Below are 24,710 nucleotides of genomic sequence, written 5' to 3'. Positions count from 1 at the left end.
CTGTGACTACGCCATGCAGTGCTGGTACACTGTGCCAGGATGAAAGCAGTAGGGGTCGAAGTCCTCTCTCATAGCAGGTGCCAGGCTGGCAAAAACGACAGAGCATGTGCATGGAAGGATCCTTTTATTATTTCCCCCCTTAAGATCCAGCTTCACAGATTCCCACCCACCTGCTAGCAGGAAATGGACAAACTCAGCTAGACACTATTGAACTGGTCTGTGTCTCACTTGAGAGCCAAACCAGGCACAAGGGCTCCCAGCCCGACTGGCCAAGGGGTCACTGTCCATCTCACCTGCACCAGTGACAGGCTAGGAGAGCTCCGGGGCTGTCAGCTGTTAACCAGGGCATAACTATTTCAGGAGCGACTCCTTCTGTGTGTGTGTCAGAGAAGGGGATTCGTCCCGTTGAGCTATCAGCAGTCTGTGTGCTTTCCTGCCTCTGGCACAGCCTATGCGACCCACCTCACCCGGACACAGGATTGAATACGCACAGCAGAGCAAGGATGGCTTATCCCTGGTTTCAGAGTAGCAGCCGTGTTAGTCTGTATCCACAAAAAGAACAGGACGACTTGTGGCACCTTAGAGGCCAACAAATTTATTTGAGCATCGGCTTTCGTGCGCTACAGCTCACTTCATTTCATTTTAAATCAGGACACCAGAGATGACAGGGTTTAATCAGCCAGGGAAAGATGGCATGGCTACGTTTTTTTGCGGCAATGACCTAGGCCTTTCTGATCTCTTTTCCACTGCAAAGGCAAAACCACTTCCAGCATTTGGATAACACAAGGTGAGCAACCAGGGGTCAGTTAATAATCCAATTGTCCCTGCTAGCTAGCCCTCTGGCCTGTCTCATGAGCTGAGATTTCCATCTTGCCTTCCATTCAGAAGGATCTTTCTGGTTCTAACTTCCTAATGGAGAGAAGGTAGCGAATTCTCAGGTCTTAGCTGGTGAGCAAAGATTTATGTGATAACAGAAATAATCCACCAGCCATTGATCAAAGAATAAAAATAGAGCGATGGCCCAAGCCACAGATCAATGGAGTTGGCAAAGGGCACTGGAGAGACCTAATGATAACACAGAAGAAGCCTGTTGGTTTCTGGATAAAGATTTTATTTGAAAAAACGTTTACTGATCAACTTAAGAACGAGACAGGATATAAAAGTGTCCTCCTTCCCTTTACCTGCCAGAGCATCAAGAAACACACCAGAAGGTTTCACAGAGGCCTTAAAATTTAAAAATAAACCCCTATGGATGATCCCTTGTCTGCATTCCCCCCCCCCTTCATCCCCCCAACACCAATGTCAGGAAGCTGCCCTAAGAAACCAAAACCCCGTAACAAATGGAGAAGGGATTTGATAGAGCAGCCCAGGGGATCTTTCAGGATGAGACATGTTTGTTGTAGTCTCTAAAACGGTAGCAGAGACGGGAAGATTTCCAGTACAGAAGTGGGGGTGATGTTATAAGGGATCTGAGAGCTGTCGTTCCAGGTTAGAGCTCCCTGGGAATTCTGGGCAACGCCCAGGAGAGTTTATTTGTGTCTTGCTGTAGGGAATTCCTTTCTCCCTTTGTCTCGGCCTCCAAAATAGCGCACCTTGTGGATCAGCTGCAGCTGCTTCTCCACTGTGGCCTTGATATCCACTTCGTCAGGGATATGGACATAGCGGACATTCCTGCCGGTCACAAACAGGTCATCCAGCTGGGAGACTCTGCCCTGCCTGTCTGTGAAGGTCACCTCAGCCAGGCGAATGTTCATGAAGGCGTCCACATTGGTGATGCGGCCCAGCACGGTGCTCTCGTCGCGGAGATCGACTGTGGTGACGTAGCCGTGGATACCTTGGAGTAGGATGACCAGGCTGTTCTCAGCAATGGTGCGCTCTTTGACAGAGTGGCTGATTTCCATTGTACAGCGCTACCCAACTACAAGGAAAAGCGCAAGAGAAGCCTGTGTAACGCTTGTGGAATTCACCCCACGTTAACGCTCTCCAACAGGTCCTGCTGCTACCTCCGACTGCCCCCGGCCTCCGCTAGTCCCGAGTTCTGCAACGTTGGGGCCAGTCTGTCGGGACCACATTATAGAACACATATGTACACGGCTGAAGCTTTCAGGATGAACTGAGCGCTGGTACACGGCGCTGGCCAGACAACCAGAAGCATCAGCCTCCGAAGTTCTCTCTGCAACAGGCGCCTCAGACAGGACAGGAGCCCCGGTTCCGCCCTCTACAGGCCGAAGGGGGGTGGTCTCCGTCCCGTTCCCTCCTTAAACCGCTCTGCCGAAACCAGTCAGTCCCGGGGAAGGCCGTGCCTGCCGTGGGGGGTCCGTTTTGGGGACACGCACCCCTTCACGAGGCGGCAAGGCCTAGACGCCCGAGCAGGGGCCCAGGGGCGGCAGAGTCGGAGATCCCAAAGCGCCCAGGAAAGCGGATGCTCAGACAAACGGCAGGTTTTTGCCTTCCTCCGTCTCCGCAAAAAGAACAGGAGGACTTGTGGCCCCTCAGAGACGGGCCCGTTTACTTGAGCCTCAGCTTTCCTGAGCGGCCGCCCACTTCATCCGATGCCTGCAGTGGAAAACAGTGGGGGGGGGGGTCACAGGGCCGCCCCGACCCGCGAGGGGCCAGAACAGCCCACGGGCTCGGCCAGCCCCTCACCGTGGAGCCGGGTCGCCCCGGCTCAGACAGCGACCCCCACCCACGGGGGACAGAGGGGCCCGGCCCGGCTGACCCCGCTCCCGCTGCGGGCCGGGGCCGGCGGGTGCGAGCGCCCGGCGCGTGCCCGCGGGGAGGGGAGGGGAGGGGAGAGGAGGGGAGCCACGCGCGGGCGCGCACACGCAGGCTGGCGGCTTCGCTCACCGGGCTGCTGCTCCTGCAGGGGCGCCCCGGGCTGGCCCCGCCCCCAGGCTCCGCGCGCTCCGGGCCGAACTCGGCCTCTTCCGGACCCGCGCCCCAGATCACCGCGCGCGCCCAGCGGCGCCTGCGCAGTGAGCAGAGGGCGGGGCCCAGGCGCTGAGGCCCGCCCCCTTTCAACGCGCGTCTGGGGGCAGGGCGGCCGCTGCCCATTGGCTCATGTCCGGGGCGGGGCGGGGCGGGGCTGGGCGCCCTGCGTAGGTCGCAGGCCCGCCCCCTCACTGCGTCCGCCCCTTTGGGCCCTGGAGCCACCGCCCATCTGCCCCCCCCGGGCCATGGAACCACCCCCCATCTCCCCACCCCCCCGGGGCATAGAACCCCCCATCTCCCCCCCGGGACATAGAAACCCCCGTCTCCCCACCCCCCGGGGCATAGAACCCCCCATCTCCCCCCCCGGGGCATAGAACCCCCCCCATCTCCCCCCCCGGGACATAGAAACCCCCGTCTCCCCACCCCCCGGGGCATAGAACCCCCCCCATCTCCCCACCCCCCCGGGGCATAGAACCCCCCATCTTCCCCCCCGGGACATAGAAACCCCCGTCTCCCCACCCCCCGGGGCATAGAACCCCCCATCTCCCCCCCCCGGGGCATAGAACCCCCCCATTTCCCCCCCCGGGACATAGAAACCCCCGTCTCCCCACCCCCCGGGGCATAGAACCCCCCATCTCCCCCCCCCGGGGCATAGAACCCCCCCATTTCCCCCCCGGGGCATAGAACCCCCCCATCTCCCCCCCCGGGACATAGAAACCCCCGTCTCCCCACCCCCCGGGGCATAGAACCCCCCATCTCCCCCCCCGGGCCATGGAACCACCCCCCATCTCCCCACCCCCCCGGGACATAGAAACCCCCGTCTCCCCACCCCCCGGGGCATAGAACCCCCCATCTCCCCCCCCGGGGCATAGAACCCCCCCATCTCCCCTGGGCCATAGAAACCCCCGTCTCCCCACCCCCCGGGGCATAGAACCCCCCATCTCCCCCCCCGGGGCATAGAACCCCCCCATCTCCCCTGGGCCATAGAAACCCCCGTCTCCCCACCCCCCGGGGCATAGAACCCCCCCCATCTCCCCTGGGCCATAGAAACCCCCGTCTCCCCACCCCCCCGGGACATAGAACCCCCCATCTCCACCCCTGGGCCATAGAAACCCCCGTCTCCCCACCCCCCCGGGGCATAGAACCCCCCATCTCCCCCCCCAGGGCATAGAACCCCCCCATCTCCCCTGGGCCATAGAAACCCCCGTCTCCCCACTCCCCGGGGCATAGAACCCCCCATCTCCCCCCCCGGGGCATAGAACCCCCCCCATCTCCCCTGGGCCATAGAAACCCCCGTCTCCCCACCCCCCCGGGGCATAGAACCCCCCATCTCCACCCCTGGGCCATAGAAACCCCCGTCTCCCCACCCCCCCGGGGCATAGAACCCCCCATCTCCACCCCTGGGCCATAGAAACCCCCGTCTCCCCACCCCCCGGGGCATAGAACCCCCCATCTCCCCCCCCGGGACATAGAACCCCCCCCATCTCCCCTGGGCCATAGAAACCCCCGTCTCCCCACCCCCCGGGGCATAGAACCCCCCATCTCCACCCCTGGGCCATAGAAACCCCCATCTCCCCACCCCCCCGGGGCATAGAACCCCCCATGTCCCCCCCCGGGACATAGAACCCCCCCATCTCCCCTGGGCCATAGAAACCCCCATCTCCCCACCCCCCGGGGCATAGAACCCCCCATCTCCACCCCTGGGCCATAGAAACCCCCATCTCCCCAGGGCATAGAACCCCCCATCTCCACCCCTGGGCCATAGAAACCCCCGTCTCCCCACCCCCCCGGGGCATAGAACCCCCCATCTCCTCCCCCGGGGCATAGAACCCCCCCCATCTCCCCTGGGCCATAGAAACCCCCGTCTCCCCACCCCCCGGGGCATAGAACCCCCCATCTCCACCCCTGGGCCATAGAAACCCCCGTCTCCCCACCCCCCGGGGCATAGAACCCCCCATCTTCCCCCCCCCGGGGCATAGAACCCCCCCCATCTCCCCTGGGCCATAGAAACCCCCGTCTCCCCACCCCCCCGGGGCATAGAACCCCCCATCTCCTCCCCCGGGGCATAGAACCCCCCCATCTCCCCTGGGCCATAGAACCCCCCATCTCCCCACCCCCCCGGGGCATAGAACCCCCCATCTCCACCCCTGGGCCATAGAACCCCCCACTTCCCCCCCCCCGGGGCATAGAACCCCCCCATCTCCCCTGGGCCATGGAACCATCCCCCGTCTCCCCACCCCCCCCGGGCCATGGAACCCCCCCATCTCCCCTGGGCCATAAAAACCCCCATCTCCCCACTCTCCCGGGCCAGAAAACCTCCCCATCTCCGCCCCCGGGCCATGGAACCCCCCCCATCTCCCCTGGGCCATAAAAACCCCCGTCTCCCCACCCCCCCCAGGCCATGGAACCCCCCCATCTCTCCTGGACCATAGAAACCCCCATCTCCCCACCCCCCCAGGCCAGAAAACCCCCCCATCTCCACCTCCGGGCCATGGAACCACCCCCCATCTCGGCCCCCGGGCCAGAAAACCCCCCCATCTCCACCCCCGGGCCATGGAACCACCCCCCATCTCCGCCCCCGGGCCATGGAACCCCCCCATCTCCCCTGGGCCATAGAAACCCCCATCTCCCCACCCCGGGGCATAGAACCCCCCATCTCCCCTGGGCCATAGAAACCCCCATCTCCCCACCCCACCCCGGGGCATAGAGCCCCCCCATCTCCCCTGGGCCATAGAAACCCCCATCTCCCCACCCCACCCCGGGGCACAGAGCCCCCCCATCTCCCCTGGGCCATAGAAACCCCCATCTCCCCACCCCCCCCGGGCCATAGAAACCCCCCATCTCCCCTGGGCCATAGAAACCCCCATCTCACCTATCCCCCCTGGGCCATGGAACCCCCCCATCTCTGCCCCCAGGCCATAGAACCCCCCATCCGCCCTCATCTCTCCACCCCCCCGGCCCATAGAACCCCCCCATCTCCCCTACCCCCCTGGGCCATAGAACCCCCCCATCTCCGCCCTTGGGCCATGGAACCACCCCCCGTCTCCCCTACCCTGAACTCCCTCTTATACTCATCCATATATTAGGCTTGTTTTACTTTAATGATAAAAAGAAAATGCCCCTGCCCTCACTAGCATGTATGATTTAGGATCAGCTCCTGATTTATTACCGTAAATCTACTATTGACATTTTACTGGAACTAAATCCACTTATTCATATCGACAAGTTAATTTGTAGCCAAGAGAAGGTTCCTTATTTCTTGCAAACAACAGACCACAAAAGTAATCCAGCTGAAAGTTACTTTCCAATTGCTACATTTATAAAGAGGAATATCACTACGGGGCAATAAGAAAAGGGGTAGATAGCCTTTAGGGGCTGAAGTTTACATTGCTCAGTGCCAACAGGTTTACGCTAAGGCAGAAAAACCTATGCACTCGGGAAAATATTTCTGAAGAACTGGTGTCCGCTGTTTTGTGATGGGGTAGAAACAAATAGTGACGAATGTTACCGTCCCTTACTGAAAAGTGAACAAATATACATCAGGTACATAGAAACGCAACGACAACACTTTCTTTGATAGTCGGTCATTTCGAGGCCTCTCACGTTTATAAGTGCAGCAAAAAAGAGATTGCTACTGTTTAGTGGTGGACAGACAGCTAGCTCCATGAATTGAAGCACACAAAATCTCTGGCTCAACTGGCAAAGAGAAGGGACTGTTCCTTCCATGAGTGTTTAAGAACCACACACAAGCTAGTATATATTACACCAAGCTTCACATTTCCCATTATAAATGGTGTCTTAACGTATCCAGACTTCCCCCAGCTAAGGTTCAGGGCAGAACATGAATGCCCACTTCCCCTTTCCTTGAAATACTCAAGATTCTAAGTCTGAGGCATGGAACAATCTAGAGTTTTCACAGAAAATGAAGGAGGCAAATATTGAAAGGTCACATTTAAAATTAGAGTGGTTTTGGTAGCATGTGTATTAATGCCACCCAGACTGATTCGGGGCTCAGAGGCTGGCCTGTGCATTCAGTCATGACACAGACAGGATTTGTAATAGCTCCATGTGGTAGGAGACTAGCAGCAGGTTTCTGTCTATGTCAAATTGTAAGTGACTAAATAAACAGCTTCTTGTTCTGCCTGTGCCTCTGGGAAGCAGAGTATCATAATTCATCCATCATAGCCAGTAAATCATCTCCCTTGCTTGTGCTCTGACTGGGCTGATCCGTCACCTCAAACTCTCCCATGATTCGAGCCAGCTCCTCATTCTGCTGTTGGTCCTGTTGAAAAGGAAAAAAAACCCCAACATCTAAATTCTTAATTTCGCAATTATTGTCAGAGAGTTCACCTCAAGACTTTAGGTCCAAAATTTGACCTAATTTAGAACTGTCATCATAACCTTAGAAAATCCCTCAGCATTCTGAATTTTATGAATTTTAACATAAAAAGTATGTTTAAGAAAATATTCTTTTCAGTTACAGAGAAATTAACTAAACCCCTGATGAACCACCAGTTTTGTAAACACTACAAATAAAAACAAGTGTGTAGCCCCCTCTTCCCCCCATTGGTTAATGATAACACTGGCCATTTCTTTTCCCTTACAATAGCTAATGATGGAGCCTGCCCTTGCAGTTCTGGCCTGTGCAGACCACAGGACTGGAATCAGAATACAAAACTCAGGTGACATACTTAACCACCTGCTTAAAGTTAAGCATGTGAGGATCTGCAGGTATAGGGCAACAGGAGCAGGCAAATGGTCCATAGGGTCTGCCTTCTCTAGGCTATATATTTTTAAAACTTTGTGCTTTGGCAGGTGAGTAAAGGAGATACAGTTGCAGATATTTGCTATATTTCAAATTCTATTACTTTGTAATTGCTAAGTCTGCACATAATTTCCATTACTGATTTGTGATCTTAACAGGGTTTTGTCAAAATACATTAACATTTTTAAAATTTATCAATTATTTTCTCAGAAACAAAAAGATGACAAAGATCAACGATCTGAAATACACTATACATGCCTGGGTTGCTTGTATGTTGATAACTTTGTAAGATAACTCTTCAGGCCTGGTCAATGCTGCATATCTGATTGAAAGCATAAAAAAAGTTTACTTAATCTCATGTATGACAGATAAGGGAGTGAAGGGGAAATATCGGGTTGGTTATTAATTTACTGAGCATCCTTCTTCATATAGCAACCCCTGAATATCCATGATTCTTTTGCTAACTATGAAGAGATGCTAGTATTTCTCTAGTACAAAACACATCCAGCTAGCTTTAACTTTAACTAATCAGACAGTGGAATGGCAGCCTTCCTCTTCCCCTCCCTCCCCCCCGCAGCCAGAAAATAGATCCTTTATCAAAGAGACTAGGATGATTAGAGCTGAGAGACCGGATTCGCTGATTTGTCATTAAGGCTATAATAAAGCTCTTATCTTGTGAAATGTTTATTTGCTTAAAAGGAGCTGGAGGGAGATTGGAAATGGGATAGAGAGTATTTCGCTTCAGCCACAAGTTCAAATCTATCAGGTCACTAGCGATCAAAAGTCATTACCATCCAATGGGGAATTAGAGGTCTCAGTCACTTTATAGTGGAGAAGACTCCACGTTACAAAAAACCCCCACCTGTGCTAACTGGATTTCTGGTTGGTAATTTCAACAGTGGCCAAGGCGTGAACACACCAGAGAGACTGAACTCCTCTCTTGTCCCTGGAGAGGATCCATCTAGGTCAGGATTGAGCCATAATAGAAAGCTTGCCCTGTGCTGTACCTTCGCTTTGGAGAAAGGGCTTCAGTCTCCAGGACTGTCAATGCTGTGCCTCTCCCCAATACCAAAACCACACACACAAAATTGCGTTGGAATTAAGCATACTTTTCCTCCTCGTCTGTTGTGAATAGGTTTAATCGGAATCCCGGCTCACTGCCATTGGGTTTCTTGATCTCCAGGCCTCCCATTAGTCTAGCCAAAAAGTTCAGTTCTTCTTTAGCAAGAGGGTTAGGGGCTGCATTCTCCTGCAGAAAACAATAATGGATTCATTGGATGGACAAACAGAAAAAGAAGGACTATACTCGTTTTGCTGGTTCCTGGTATTGTAAAGGACAACATTTTTCAGTGTGATATTATTATTAAATATTTTATATTATAGAAGCAATATGGTGGCTGACTGATGTTTAGCGCATATGGACTCAAACTGAGGTTACACATACAGGACAAAATAATTGCCTGGCTAAACTGAACAGCTGAAAAGTCTGTAAAACCAACTTCCAATTGTTTCAATAGGTCAAACAACTGGTTAGGGAAAACAACAACAAAAACAACGATTTTAGCATGCATAAAGATCAGGACAGAGAACAATACAGAAAAAAATTATTAAACCATGATATAAACCACTGGTAGCTTCCTCTAATATGCTCTGGTCACCCCATGGCAACAAGGACAGTATAAAATTGGAAGGAGTTCAGAGAGGGCGAACAACATAGAGGCCTGGAAAAACTCTCCTATACACAGAGCCTTAAGAGGCTGGGATTGTTTATCTGAGAAAGGAAGATGAATAGGAGGGGTCATGATAAAAGTATATAAAATACTGAATGGTCTAGAAAAGGAAGATTGGGAGCTTCTGTTCTTCACGTCTCATAAAAGAGCAAGGGAAGATTGAATGAAACTAAAACAGTGGCAAATCCAAAACTGATAAAAGAACATACTTTTTTACATAATGCGTAATTAGACCAAAATACTTTTTGCCACAGAATGTCACTGAGGTCAAGAACTTAGTGAAGCATGAAGGGGATAGAAGGACATCCGACCTTTGCGTGGGATGCCAAACTCTTGGATGCTCCTGACATATGCGTCTCTACTGGCCGACTAACACTGTACCTAGAGGGAAAAATAAAAAAGTTACTGCATGCAGGGAAAAAACAGTCAGTTCCTGTACACAGGGTAGGAGCCAAAGAGACTTCTCTACCTGCATAGGCTCAAAATACGGTTTCTGGATGATAACATTATATCCATACATTCTTTTCTGGGGACAGTGAATAATTGGGATGAGCAGTTCTAATTCAGTTTTTTGACATACGGACTGTGCTAAAGTGCTTGAGTGAAGAAAAGTACAAATGGGCAAAAAGTACTCCTAACTCTTCTTTCCTGAATGGCAAAATTACTCAGAAGAAATCTATGTTATCAAACGTATTCCCTGAATGCAACCTAAGTGATCATTACATGCAGCTCACGGAAGGTGTAGTACTAAACCAGATCCAGCCATTCCTCAGCTCTGCTGCGGACAGGAGTTAAGATTTTGCTGTTTCTTTTCTGGGGCTATTTATATACATCCATACATAGCTACTGCTAGTTGTGTCATTCTCCTCCCAGGAAGACATCACTAAACTAAAGGTGTCAAGTTGATAAAGAGCAGCAGAAGTGGCATCAACAAGCCAATGAGATACAAAGACTGAAGACATATTTTCCTCAACAAATCAAGAGCCATTTATCTTCAAGGCTGACCTTCAGCAGGTTTTATTAAGAATTTTATATGTAGTTTCTATGTAGGACAGTTTACTTACATATTTGTCCCCAGTTTAAGCACTCTGTCTCCATAAAGATCAAATGAACCTTCCCTTTGTGGACTGATATAATTTCCACCATTGGTGAATTCAACCCTTTTAACTTCATCTCCGTTGCAATTAAACATCCTTAAAGGAATAAAAATAAATCATTGTTATCTCAAGATATTTAGTGATGCTCTTTAGTGCTGACTTGCTTTGCTCTTCATACTGGAGGATGGGGAATCAAGCTCTCTTCTGTCAAATGTTTGATACTATTATAAAAAATTACTAAATTGATAATAGGCAGTGGTGTAATTTTAAAAGAATAAATAAGGGGCTGGAACATAAGGGCTGGAACAGGGGATTACAGATGAAATACTAAGCCTTTCATTGCCAGATCATTGCCAGATTGTTCCAAATCCTGAGCTATATAAGTAATACCCAACAGATGTTCAGTGATCTATGCAAAATGAATGATCGTTTTGGTGCACTTCCCACTGGACAAGTATTCTCTTTACAGTTGGTACCAACTGCTCCTTTGTGGGCAGCCATGCACACTGGGGGAGCTGCATACATAATAAATAATGGTCTAGAAATCACCTGATGAGTCCTGGAACTTCTGTTCCCCATGGAACAGGACCTGATATTGGCAGCACAAAGCGACCATTCGAGTTTTGTACTTTATCCTTTAGAAAGATGGAGACCTGCAAAGAAACACCCCACCCACAAAAATACCAGTCAAAGGACTCCTAATGTAAACCATTTGGATCCTGATCCTGCAGCCTTCCTGCATAGTAATTCTTGCGAAAAATCAAAGGAAGGCTGATATTTCGAAAGTCATCGCCCACAGACTGGAAGTATTAGTCTAACTTTAACTGATCATACTCAAATGAATAAAACAGAACCCTTTATTTTATTTAGGAATGTCAAATCCTTGCTGTCAATCCCCAGTTTTTCATGGTTTCTTAGTCAAGCCTTTAATTAAAAAGAAAAATGTTTGTCAGTCGAGTTTGTACATAAACAGGTATCTCTGGGTTTGTGAAATCTCCCAATAATGAAAAGCGCAAGTCCAGAAAACAGTCTGTATATTAGTATTTAAAGAACTGCAGCTGAGTATGGACAGTCGTTGCTTTTCATACCATTCTAGTGAAGGGGACGTTCATTTAGTAAAAGCTCTTGGGCACACTTGTTATTTATATTGTGCTCAGTTTTTTCAGTTACAGAGAGATCAAGCACATCAATGCAAGTTACAAGCGTGAGCAGCAAAAACACACCTGTTTCAAAATAATGTAATTATAACAAAATACGTACATTTTATTGCCACAAAATCAAACTCACTGTTTTTCTTATGGGCTAATGAAATGGGACACTTACCCTGATGTGCATGTCCTGAAAGAAAATTAGGAGTGTTTGCCTGATCAGCTGAAATTCACCAGCAGAGAGACAACTGTACATCTAGAGAACAGAAAAGAAATTATAACTGTAATGTTTCTAAGCTGTTCTGTGAATGACCTGTCCCATCTAGTCAAATGTGGCCACAAAAATGTCAAAATTGTGTTGCAAATAAAAATCAAAAAAGGGCAGTGTGGTAAGCTGTAATTGTTAACAAACCAATTCCAAATTCAATTCCTACTGAAGTCAATGGAAAGACTTACACTTTCATGGGAATTGGATTGGGCCTTAAATAAATAAAGAGCTTAAAGTGAGCCAATATGAAAACAACACTGGAATTCTAAACTGTTCAGTTTCAAGCAGTGTTTTTAAAACACTTCAGAGCCTTCCTTCAGGTTCAGAGGGGAGCAGAGTGATTTCAGTTGTTCCCTAAGGTTGAAAGAAAAGATCCACATTGGAAAAAGAGTGAAAAAACAAACAGCTGGGAGGTCTATAGTTCATCCAATAACTGGGCTCTTACATCGATTAGCTGCCGAAATGTTTCGTCCACTTGGTTAAGAATGTTAGGGGAGTCTCGTATAAAATCCTTGATAGCATCCAGATGATTGAAAGTGACTAACAGTATGTCTTTGGGTCGAGGACAGAGCAGAACTTGGTATTTGAAAGCCATAGTCATAAGATCGTAGAGCTGTAAAATAATACAGGGAAATCTGGTTAGATCAAAAAGCCTAGGTCAGTCATCATCTAGTGCAAATCATACCGTCAAGTCAAGTTTAATCTGGAAAGTGATTTTGAAAACTCATCCCAATACCTGTATGGTAAGAGCTATGATCTTTTATTCCTTTGGTAGGTTTTATACATACTTATTACATGCAGAATTTAATTTTTAGTATCTAAACCCATAGGGTAAAGTGTTCACAGGGGCTTCCCTCAACCTCCTTAGTTACAGCCACAATTATTTGCATGTAGAAATACTCTTTGCAGGCACACATTCAGGTATTTGCACATACAAAATTGAGGGTATGAATTTGGGGATGCCCAAACAGTAATAAGCATACACACAGTTAAAATTAAGACACACCTAATGAATACCCCAAATCAAACACTTTCACACTATCAAAGCAGAAACATAGAGTTTTGAATTTGTTGTTGTTTTGAGTTATCTTAATGTGTCTGATACTAAGGTGTATTTTCTAACACCTTTCCTGGGTTTAGAAAGAAAGCAAAGAGGAGGAACTTTTGCATGGAGTATTTCTGTCACAAAATTCTTGATAAACTGAGAATGATATAAAAAAATTCTACTGCAATCAACACCCAGTGAGAAGCAGCATTGAAGAAAGCAACAAATGGCTTCTAATATCTAGAATAATCTATGAGGGGAAGACAATCTTTTTACCTTATCCATGCTTGCCTGATTCAGCCTCATGATTGAAGCATGAGCCAGCCGGTCATACACTGTTCTCAGGGCCTTCTTGGAATAGAGTTCCTGTGGTTTAAACAGCTCCTCCATAAACTTTTTATTGAACATGGTTGTGATGATATCATTCATAACTGTAAAGACAAAAGAACCTATCTTGTTGATTTTCTATACTGACAGATTTCAGAAATAGCTAATGCTCTATTTTGTTCCACATGGAGGACACAGACAGTCGGGTGTGCGAGGATTCATATGAATTGTTACCTATGCAAACCACACACAGAGCCACAACAGAAAAAAATACTGGTATTCTATACCAGCAAACACTTCAAGTGTGCACGCAGCTAAACAAAAAACATCTCCCATGAGAGAAACAAATTATACTGGTAAAAGTGCAGTTCTGCCAGTATAAATGGATCTACACTAGGAGCTTCCGTTGGCACAGCTCTGTAGGTCAGGGATCACACTTCTTCACCCCTGCGAATGACAGAGCTGGGCTGGCAGAAGTCTGTAATGTAGACATAGCCATAGGCAACAAACACTTTTTTTCTGATGGGAATAAGACTCGTTTTAGTGCATTGTTTTTAAAGTCATGTCTATCACTTTTATTATTTTTTTATTTAAATTAGAAATGTCTGGTTCAGTGAATAGGCTGATACTGCGTCTAATGCCTATTTAGCTGTAATTCTGCTCCACAGGGAAAGCTTTGTGGTTCTAAATTAGATTGGACATACACATTACCATCTTAAAATAAATTATAGTCAACTGAATCTTTTTCTCCCTTTAGAAATGTAAGAAATCATTTTTTCCCTCTTTTTAACAGAAGTCTATCAAATTATTCAAGGTTCCTTGTCTGAAGTTTTTGTGTTGCACAGATTTGGATTTTTGGTGGTAAGGAAAGCATTTCAAACACTGGCATCACTGCAAGATAATACTGAGCTCTTCCACTGTGATTTTCATATGAGAATCTCAAAGCACCTCAAAACATTTAATAAGCTTCACAGCAACCTGCTGAGGTGAATAGTACCTTTTTATATATGTATATTGAGGCACAGAGCTGTTAAGTGACTTACTCAAGAGATGCAGTGACAGAGCAAAGAACAGAACCATGGCGTCCTGCCTCGCAGTGCTCTGATCTAACCATCAGAGTACACTGCTAGCGTACACATCAAGAGTACACTGTACACTGCTTTTCTGAAAGGGACCAAGGCCACCAGGGACAAATTTAGCAGTGATGTGAGGAGGTGTAACTCCACTGTCTTCAGCACTGAATTTGGCCCTAAACTCTGTATCACACACACTCACGTCCCACTATGGAAATGCTGAATGAAAGCGAATATTGCAGTCCATACCAAGACTACAGAGCAAGGATTAAGCCTCTTCCAAGCAGATGACCACTACCAAAGATAGTGATGCTAGCAAATTCAAAGCGGATTACAGAAACCTTCGGACAGAAGTCAGAGAACAAAGAGATACTTGGTGGTCGTGATTAGTTATATAAATACTGACATTATTTCTTACTGGTAGAGTTCGCCGTGCACGCTCACTATTGTGGGAGCGGGGGTGGTGAGTGGGTCTACTGCACAGCAGCGGGAGCTATGTCGCAGCAATTTTCACCTTCTCTGGCGCTAAATAATACTGGAAACTTAGTTAGATATCCAGGGCAGCTGCTAGGTACCATTCAGGTGCTGAGAAGCTGGAAACAGATAATTCAGGGTGCTGGAGCGCAAGTCACTACTGATGCAATTCCCTCTATGCTTGCTTGGAGGTAATATTTACAAAGATGCAAAATAGCATTTCCCCTTGTGGGCATCTTAAGACATTTCATAGGGGATCCCAATCTATTCTCAGCTTCTAAGAAGCAGTGACCCAAATAAAAGCAACTACGATTAAAAGGTTTTTCTTCCCCCCACTGCCCACCTTTGGAATGTACTGTCCATAAAACATTTTATTTGTCAGTCCTAGCCAGAAAAGTTTGCTTCACAGCAGTACAATGAATCTTAATCCAACATCCCTTTAGTAATGAAGAAAATCTAATGCAATGTTAATAAGTATCAATCATTACATACTTTATTTTGCAGCTGGGCAGACATGAAAAAAATCAGACCTTCTGCTCCATGGCAATACGAACATGAATATTTTATAGCTGTTTGCACACACTGCACACTTTTTGTGCCCACCAAGATCCATTAAGGTCTTCTCCTTCACCTGTTACCAGTGCCATCCAAACAAGTAGCAGAACAATCCTATTTAGAGTTGCAGCAATACTCAAAGTCTCTCTATAAGTGTTTCACAATGGAATGGAATGGAATGGAATGGGACGACTTGTATTAACCACACACATCAATCCTTACATAAATTAATTCCTGCAATTAAAACCATTCACATTTCTTAAAATAGATCTGTGAAAGCAACAAATATTCAAATAAATAAACAAATAAAAAGGGCACAGTCAACCCCAGTATCATTCAAAAAAACACACCTTGACAACACACTTCTGATAGTGAAATGTGGTATTAATTTCTTTATAGGAACTAAAGACAATAGCTTTGGATCAAGCAAAGGGATCCCAGAGTGTAGGTTCTCCCAAGGAGAACATGTTAGCCATTTGAGTTTGGGAAAATAAAAAAAAAACAGAGGTGTGTCACTCTAAGCAATGCAGCAAAAAGGCAACTAAGCACAGAGGGAGCTCAGCAAGCAGGACCAGGGAAAGGGATCCAAGTGCAGACAGGAGACATTCCCACAAGGAGAGAATGCAATGGATGAGAGAGAAGATGGAGGATTCACAGAGGTTTTTCCATAATCATGTCACATGAAGTGAGCTGTAGCTCACGAAAGCTTATGCTCAAATAAATTTGTTAGTCTCTAAGGTGCCACAAGTCCTCCTTTTCTTTCCACACATCTCAGTTTCTAATGCAGTTTAACAACAGATGGCTCACCAGCATGACAGGAAGCAGATAACTTTCTTTCTTGATAAAGCTCATGCTTCCCAGATTACATTCAAATCAACCAAAGGAATAATCCAAGACCAAAACAGTTACACATTTTTACCTGCTACAAGTTTCCATTTAAAACAAAATCCAGGTACACAACTGCTGACAACCAACGTTATAACTGACTCCAGCCGTGAACAACAGACACATACATGTTCACATTACAGTCCGCCAACTACTAATTACTGCTTCAGACACCAGTCACTGGTTACATTTTACACAGTTGCAGCAGCTCCTTTAGCTACTCATTGTGTAAACGTGAACAATTTTATATCAATGATAAATAACTGAAGTCAATGAAGTAGATGAGGATGGATGATGCCTGAATCATCATGATATCATCAACAACAGAACCTTGTGATTTTGGACTGTTGACTCCTCAGGGATCCTTCCTTTTAATAGTAGCATCCAGCAATGGATACGGCATGTTTTTACTGTATAATCCTTGCACAATGAAAGTATTAAAGCTTTACTGATTGATCTATGTGGAATCCACATTTGTGCCTTGGACCAAATCAATATGAAAATCAGGTGGTTTTACCCTCCGCATCCCACTTTTGAATGTGTTACATTAGAGCCTGACAGAGTCTTTTGATATGCTAGTACATTTTAAATGCTGCAAGAACATGTAACTGCACAAAACACATTGTGGAGCCACAGAGAAGAACGGAAGCAAACTCCAGCATATTCACATGTCAATACCACTTGATATAGGGCTGTCAATAAATCGCAGTTAACTCACGCGATTAACTCAAAAAAATAATTGCGATTAAAAAAATTAAGCACAGTTAATCGCACTTATAACAATAGAATACCAATTGAAATTTATTAAATATTTTTGGATGTTTTTCTATATTTTCAATATTGATTTCAATTACAACACAGAATACAAAGTGCACAGTGCTCACCTGATTTTATTATTTTTTATTACAAATATATGTACTGTAAAAATGATAAAAGAAATAGTATTTTTCAATTCACCTCATAGAAGTACTGAAATGCAATCTCTTTATCGTGAAAGTGTAATTTACAAATGCAGATTTTTTTGGTTACATAACTGCACTCAAAAACAAAACAGTGTAAAACTTTAGAGCCTACAAGTCCACTCAGTCCTACTTCTTATTCTGCCAATTGCTAAGACAAACACGTTTGTTTACATTGACGGGAGATACTGCTGCCTGCTTCTTATTTACGTTACCTGAAAGTGAGAACAGACGTTCGTTCACATGGCACTTTTGTAGCCGGCGTTGCAAGGTATTTACATGCCAGATAGGCTAAACATTCGTATGCCCCTTCATGCTTCAGCCACCATTTCAGAGGTGATGCTGATGATGCTTGTTAAAAAAATAATGCGTCAATTAAATTGGTGACTGTACTTCTTGGGGGGAGAATTGTATGTCTTCTGCTCTGTTTTACTCGCATTCTGCATATATTTCATGTTATAGCAGTCTCAGATGATGATCCAGCACCTGTTCATTTTAAGAACATTTTCACAGCAGATTTGACAAAACACAAAGAAGGTACTGATGTCAGATTTCTAAAAATAGCTATAGCACTTGACCCAAGGTTTAAGAATCTGAAGTGCCGTCCAAAATCTGAAAGGGATAAGGTGTGGAGTATGCTTTCAGAAGTCTTAAAAGAACAACACTCTGATGCAGAAACGACAGAACCCAAACCACCAAAAAGGAAAATCAGCCTTCTGCTGGCAGCATCTGACTCAGATGATGAAAATTAACATGGGTCAGTCTGCACTGCTTTGGATCGTTATCAGGCAGAACCCCTCATCAGCATGGAAGCATTTCCTCTGGATCGGTGGTTGAAGCATGAAGGGACATATGAATCTTTAGCGCATCTGGCATGTAAATATCTTGCCATGCCAGCTACAACAGTACCATGTGAATGCCTGTTCTCACTTTCAGGTGACATTGTAAACAAGAAGTAGGCAGCATTATCTCCTGCAAATTGTAACCAAGCTTGTTTGTCTGAGTGATTGGCTGACCAAGAAGTAGGACTGAGTGGACTTGTAGGCGCTAAAGTTTTACATTGTTTTATTTTTGAATGCAGTTTTCTTTTTTTTTTGTACATAATTCTATATTTGTAAGTTCAACTTTCATGATAAAGAGATTGCATTGCAGTACCTGTATGAGGTGAATTGAAAAAACACAATTTTTTTTGTTTTTTACAGAGGAAATACTTGTAATAAAAAATAAATATAAAGTGAGCATTGTACACTTTGTGTTCTGTGTTGTAACTGAAATTAATATATTTGAAAATGTAGTAAACATGCAAAAATATTTAAAATAAATGGTATTCTATTGTTGTTTAACAGCATGATTAATCATGATTAATGTTTTTAATTGTGCGATCAATCACAATTAATTTTTTTAATCGCTTGACAGCCCTACTTATATATCATAGTGAAAAGAACCTTAGCTAAATGTACAGAGAATGCTGAAGGCTTTATTCTGAAAACTGAATCATAACTATAAAAAGGAAGCTGTTTAAAGAGGTGTTGGGCCCTGGAAACTGGAGATCAGGGAAGGTAGAGAATTAGGGAATTGGGAATATCCTTACAGAAATACTGCTATGCAGCATACATGATTACTGCCTGCATTTTACACATGAACAATGCTCACAGAACTCATGCAGTCATATGCTTGTATTTCTATAAGGTTAATCAACTAAGACATTCAGATTTGGCTAGAAAGTTCTCTGGTGAAGATACCATCTATTAATATGCATTGCTCTGATTATAATTAATTTTCAGAGAAGCTATTTTTAAGGGCTGCATGATTGAAAGATATTTATTGTTAAAGGGTCTTTGATTTACATGTGTTTAGATCTAAAATTATTAATGTATTTTTTAAACAGAAAGTCTTGGTTGAAGAATCACCTGTTTTGTGTTCTTGACAACTGCTACAACTACAACACTGTGGCAACAGGGTTCGGAGTGTATATGTGCATATGGGTTCGGTGTGCGTATGTGCAAATGGTTGTGTTGATCTACTGCATGCAGCTAAAAGGTTACAGTACCTCGTTTCCTGTCCACATCTGTCCATTCATCTACACGAAGCATACAAAACAAAAACAGTGGTTCAAGTAGTAAGAACAATACTTGCAAGGAGATTAAAAGAAAGAAATTGGAAAAATCTAGTTAATGGACTTTATTTTTCATGTCAGCATTCAATGCTTAACAAGAAAAGGCTGCCTGCTATTTTTACCTTTCACTCACATTAAAAACCAAACACCAATGGTGAAATCCTGGCCCTTTTGAGGTCATTGGCAAAAATCCCACTGACTTCACTGAGGCCAGAATTTTATCCCAAGCAAATGCTCAGCACTTTTGACATCAAGCTGGGAAAGGGAAGAGCTAATGTGTCTGGTTCTTTTCAATACAACTAGATTTATTACTCACAAGTGAACAAGAGAGAGTCCGCAGTTCTAACCAATGATATCACAACATAGCTGTAACCACATCTCAACCGAAATAAAGCCTGAATCTTCCAGAGTGCAAAATGCAGCTACAGCAGTGCAGGTCCTATGTTCTCATCGAGATGTGTCAGAACTTGTTCACTAATTCACACCTCATGGGTCATTATGTTTACTGGCTTGTTTACACTTACCCCACTGCAGCTACTGTAGCTCTAGTGAAAACCTTACTTACGCCAACAGGAGAGCTTCTCCTGATAGCACAGGTGCTCCGCCTCCCCCAGAGGTGGTAGCTATGTCAGTGGGAAAAGCCCTCCTGTTGACATAGTACTGTCTATACTGGGGGTTAGACTGGTATAACTACGTCTCTCAGGAGGGTGGATTTTCCACATCCCACAGTGATGTAGTTATACTGACATAAGTTGGTAGTGTAGGCCAAGCCTAAGTTTTGTACCTCCAGCCACCTGAACAGTACACAGCGATGGTGCAATAAGATAGCCCTGTCATTACTTTAGCCATTATAATATGAATTGTTAAAAATAGCTTCCTGTAATCTATCCTCTGCTACTGTTAAGCAGTTTTTTCAGGTTGGGAGGACAGATGGAAAAGCATAATGAACCTTTTCCCTTATTTCTTATTGTTATGAAATTTTAAAGTTCTTGGGCTCTCCTTCCCTGCCCCATATAAAATCATGGTTGGGAGAAGAAAGTGGTTTATTTTTAACCTTAATTTGTTTAATTCAGAAAATGTTACAATGAGAGTTGCATAATGCTACTGATTTAAGGTTGGAGCTTTTGTGCAGTAAGTATGAAATCGAAGCGGGAGGTACATTTAATAATGATGCTACAACTTGATAAATACAGGGTCCAAAAACATGTTACTAGGGTAGGCACAAAGTCCAGTAGTCATATATTTATGTTTCTCTTATTTTTAAAATTGTGTGTTTTTGTTTCTCCAAAAATAACACCTCAGCTGCTGTTATTGCAATATTTCAGAACCAGGATAATGAAAATATTGTTGAGAAGACCAAATCTTGAGTTATTTTGGTTCCATAAATGGATCCCTGAGGCATTAAGCTCCGAAATACAAATACAGAGATATTCAAGTGTATTTGAGTTTCCATGATAACCAAATGCACAATCTTAGTTTTTACTTTCTTCTATTGTAAGCCTCCACCCATTCCAGCTCTTTACTGAAATAAGTGTAGCAATCTCTAGTATGTAAAGAAGTGATGATTTTTCTGGAGATGTAGATAAGTATGATAACTAAGGCTACGATTTAGTCACGGGTATTTTTAGTAAAAGTCATGGACAAGTCACGGGCTAGAAATAAAGAATCACGGCCCATGACCTGTCCATAACTTATACTATAAATACCCCTGACTAAATCTTGGGGGGTGGAGGTGGAGGGCGCTGCTGAGGGGGAGCTGGGGCTGCTGCTGCTAAGGGAGGTGTCTGGGGGCCCCGCTGCTGGGGAGGTGGGGGGGGAGGGCCAGTGGCACCAGCTGCCAGGGGCTGCCAAGCAGCGGCTACCCTGGCCGCCTGGGAGACCGCTGCTCAGGGGGTCCCTGGTGCCAGCAGTGGCTGGTGCAGCTGGTTGCGGGGCTGTCCAAGTGGCTAGCTGCCGAGCCGCTCCAGCAGCGGCCAGTGGGACTGTCCCCAGGGCCACCTGAACAGCTGGCCCTGGATCCAGCTGCTTGGGCAGTTCTGGGGTCAGTCCCACTGGCTGCCACAGAAGTCACGGAAAGTCACAGAATCAATGACTTCCGTGACCTCCGTGCCAAACATGGAGCCCTAATGATAACAGCTTCATGCAGTTATTACCAGAGAGATACCTAGTGTAAGATAGCATAAATTTATAATGGTGAGAGTAATTAACCATTGGAACAATTTACCAAGGGTCATGGTAGATTTTCCATCACCGACAGACAATTTTAAAATAAAGATTGGATACTTTTCTGAAAGATCTGCTCTAGGGATTATTCTCAGGAAGTTCTATGGCCTGTGTTATACAGGTCAGACTAGATGATCACAATGGTCCCTTTTGGCTTTGGAATCTATTAATCTAAGACCATAATGGCCTGATTAGGAAATGCTTGTTATGACTATGTTGTCTTTGCAGGATCCTTCTGATACCATAGTAAGTATATTAATAACTCTCCTATATAAATGAAATACAGGGAAATTATCACCCAACAAACATGACTGCATGAGACTAATTTACTACTAAACGGTAGATCACTTTGGAGCAGGAGAGTGATTGATCATATTTCAGAGTGAAATTGCTAAAAACAGGACACTACCATGAATGAACATCTTTGAGGTCATTTTTGTGCTGCAGCAAAGTCGCTTCTTGGTAGATGGAATTAGTAGAAGGATAATATTTCACCTTATTCTGTACATCCATGACTGGTGTTCTCTCTATTTGCTTCTTGGTCTTCTGGGATTTCCTCAGTTTTCTTTTTTAATTCCCACCCTCCTCTCCTCTACTTCACAGTGACCAAGAGCAGAGATGTAGATACTGCCCTCCAGTCTGTTCCTGGATCAGTGGGAAGGAGTCATTCCTTTCCCCAAAGCAGCAAAGAATGTGTCCTCTGCACACCCAGTAAAGTCTTCCACCTGGGCACATTTTCTCCTCTGCACGACGTCGTATCGTTTTACATTATAATATTCTAGTGGAACATACATTTCCCATACACAGGCTTCCACCCAGGCAGCTACGAGGTGTTCACATCTGCCCCTAAATTAAGGGGATCTAATCACAAACCTTGGTTTCAGACTGGAACTGTTGATTTCAAGGTTTCCATAAAAGATGTAACAGTCGGAAGAAACCTATATATTAGGTAGGGGGATAGAGCATGACTGTGCCGGACAGAATGGAAAAGGAGTATAGACAGCCGGAGTGTAGCTTTGATCCACATTCAACAATATCCTCCCCCCGACACACACACTTACATTAGCCAGAATTTTTCTGTTCAAAATGTAACATCACCCTTTACATCTATGAGTCTAAGTATCCAGCAGTGCTGTGTCTAAAACTCCATTAAAGACAAATTTTAAACATGGTTCCAGAAAAAAACAGCTTGGCTCAATATGTACTTGCAACAAGCCATTTTAAAATCAGTTTAGCACAAAATTTGCTCATGGAGTCTCAGCTATTTAGAGGGCAGTGTACAAAGCCTCTTGAACAGAAAGCCAAAGATACAGGATCCAAAAGAGTGTGTGAATTATTTGTTGACTCTCTTTAGGGATGAAGCTAAATTGCGTAGCGGTGTAAATATGAACATAACTCTAGAAATGTCAGACATGTAAAGGAAACTGAGTCTTTAGGCAGATATCCACCACCAGCATCTGGAGATGTGATGCCTCCCCATTAGGGCTCTCGAACTTAGTCCTAGCATCTGAGCTACTAGCCAGAGGCCAACCAAAAGGCAAGGAGAGGGAGAGCTACAGTCACCCAGGTGCAGGAGGGATAATACAGGTGAGAAATGCACCTCCCCTATTCCCAGGTGCTCAGATTCTCTCTAGGTGTTTATATTGCACTTATCAACATGGCATCTGAGCACCCAGGTGCGGTCTTCAAACTCTGTCCTATTTTTCTATTCTGTGCATAGTAGATATTTGATACATTTGAAGCACCAGCCCTCCTGGCTTCTGGAAGGGAAAGTGTTGTTTCACGGCCCTGCAGGGGCACTTGATTTGTGGGCTTGCTGCTCCACCCTACCCGCAGCCTCTGGTGTTCATATCCCCTTCATTGGTGAACAATGCCAGCCCTGCCTCTGTGGCTCAAAGATTCCTAAGCACCACTGTGAAATTGACATGATTGTTTGCTGTCTACAGGACTTTAAACAGCAACTATAAGTTTGAGTCACAGACACAAGACTCCCCTTTCAAACCACTGGGGCAAGAAGTGGGGCCTTAAAAAAACCCAGACAAGTATCTAATTTCTGCATAAGGGTCTGAGCTGCTCCAGGAAAGCTTCCTACTGGCCCCATGGGGAGAGCATTTTGAAGCCTGCCACAGGGATGGAACTCAAGTTGGGTCCATTTCAGAGGTGCAGGGAAAGGGGTGGTGGTGAAGTTGCCTCCTCTAAAAAGCCCTGACCTTCCCACATGCTCCATTCCCTACGCCCCGCTCCCAGTGTCAGCCTAGGCTCTGATACACAGGAACTTCTCCACCAGCCTGCAATGCTGGAGGGGCTCTAAAGCCAATACATGGCAGGTGAGTGGGCAGAGTAGCACCAGGGCAGTCTTGCCCCAGGCCTCACTTTTGGGGCCCTTCTTAGGGATGCTGGGGGGGGGCGGTTGGGGGCTGTCCCCTAGCACAAGGCTGTCACCTTTGCGGGCCTGCTCCCTGGGGATGCTCTGGGAAGGGGCGGGGGGGGGCTGTAGCGAAGGGCGCCCCCCCCGGGGATGCTGTGTCGAGGGGCGGCCCCCCGGGGGGGATGCTCTGGGGAGGGGCAGGGGGTCGGCCCCGCGGGGTGCTGAGTCCGGGAGGATGCTCTGGGGAGGGGCGGGGGGGGATGTCCCCAGGGATGCTCTGGCTGGGGGGGCGGCCCCCCCCGGGGATGCTCTGGCTGGGGGGGCGGCCCCCCCCGGGGATGCTCTGGCTGGGGGGCGGCCCCCCCCGGGGATGCTCTGTCGGGGGGCGGGGGGCGGCCCCCCCCGGGGATGCTCTGTCGGGGGGCGGCCCCCCCCGGGCCGGGCTCTCACCTTTGCGGGCCTTCTCCCCGGGGATGCTCTGGGCCCGCAGCCGCTGGTCCAGGATGTAGAGCATCTCCCCGCCCAGGTTGAGGAAGAGCAGCGGCAGCGAGCGGGCCGACATGGCGCGGGGCCGGGCGGCGCCTGAGGGGCCGCCCGCTCCGGGCTCCCGGAAACGCGGACGCCGTTGCCAGGGCACCGAGGAGGGGGCGGCAACCAATCAGGGGGCGGCTTATTGACGGAGTCGGCCTCTTAAAGGGGAAGGGGGGTGATTTGGCCGACAGGAATCCCCGGGGCTCCCCCCGACA

At 46.5% G+C, this 24,710-nt stretch overlaps 3 protein-coding genes across 7 annotated transcripts in view; all 3 read right to left on the bottom strand.

The window, feature by feature from the left end:
* The window catches only part of STK40 (serine/threonine kinase 40), a 74,568-nt gene extending 71,632 nt beyond the window's left edge, over positions 1-2,936 (bottom strand). Inside the window, exon 1 of the mRNA XM_073317346.2 lies at positions 2,848-2,936. The gene's annotated coding sequence lies outside the window, so the exon portion shown is untranslated. The remainder of the gene's footprint in view (positions 1-2,847) is intronic.
* Positions 1,091-2,937, bottom strand: LSM10 (LSM10, U7 small nuclear RNA associated). Of its 3 annotated transcripts, none has more exons than XM_073317360.2 (2): positions 2,848-2,937; positions 1,091-2,057 (listed from the first exon to the last, which is right to left on the bottom strand). In XM_073317360.2, exon 2 carries the CDS (start codon positions 1,899-1,901, stop codon positions 1,530-1,532), a length of 372 nt encoding a protein of 123 aa, XP_073173461.1. In that variant the 5' UTR covers positions 1,902-2,057; positions 2,848-2,937; the 3' UTR covers positions 1,091-1,529. The 3 variants fall into 3 exon arrangements, with proteins under 3 accessions (XP_073173461.1, XP_073173459.1, XP_073173458.1); XM_073317358.2 differs by having other exon boundaries at positions 1,091-1,918; XM_073317357.2 differs by having other exon boundaries at positions 1,091-2,556; positions 2,848-2,936.
* Positions 2,938-6,062: 3,125 nt separating this feature from the next.
* OSCP1 (organic solute carrier partner 1) lies at positions 6,063-24,617 on the bottom strand. Of its 3 annotated transcripts, none has more exons than XM_073317449.1 (10): positions 24,415-24,617; positions 13,261-13,415; positions 12,385-12,552; positions 11,847-11,927; positions 11,073-11,176; positions 10,491-10,619; positions 9,738-9,807; positions 8,806-8,945; positions 7,955-8,018; positions 6,063-7,213 (listed from the first exon to the last, which is right to left on the bottom strand). In XM_073317449.1, the coding sequence occupies exons 1-10, from the start codon at positions 24,524-24,526 to the stop codon at positions 7,097-7,099; spliced, it is 1,140 nt and encodes a 379-aa protein (XP_073173550.1). In that variant the 5' UTR covers positions 24,527-24,617; the 3' UTR covers positions 6,063-7,096. The 3 variants fall into 3 exon arrangements, with proteins under 3 accessions (XP_073173550.1, XP_073173551.1, XP_073173552.1); XM_073317450.1 differs by having other exon boundaries at positions 13,276-13,415; XM_073317451.1 differs by lacking the exon at positions 24,415-24,617 and adding an exon at positions 19,308-19,365.
* Between the last annotated feature and the right edge of the window lie 93 nt (positions 24,618-24,710).

The sequence above is a fragment of the Lepidochelys kempii genome, chromosome 19 (genome assembly GCF_965140285.1).
Source record: "Lepidochelys kempii isolate rLepKem1 chromosome 19, rLepKem1.hap1, whole genome shotgun sequence".
Taxonomy (NCBI): domain Eukaryota; kingdom Metazoa; phylum Chordata; order Testudines; family Cheloniidae; genus Lepidochelys; species Lepidochelys kempii.
The sequence above is the reverse complement of the archived record's forward strand: the minus strand, read 5'-3'. Positions and strand labels throughout refer to the sequence as shown.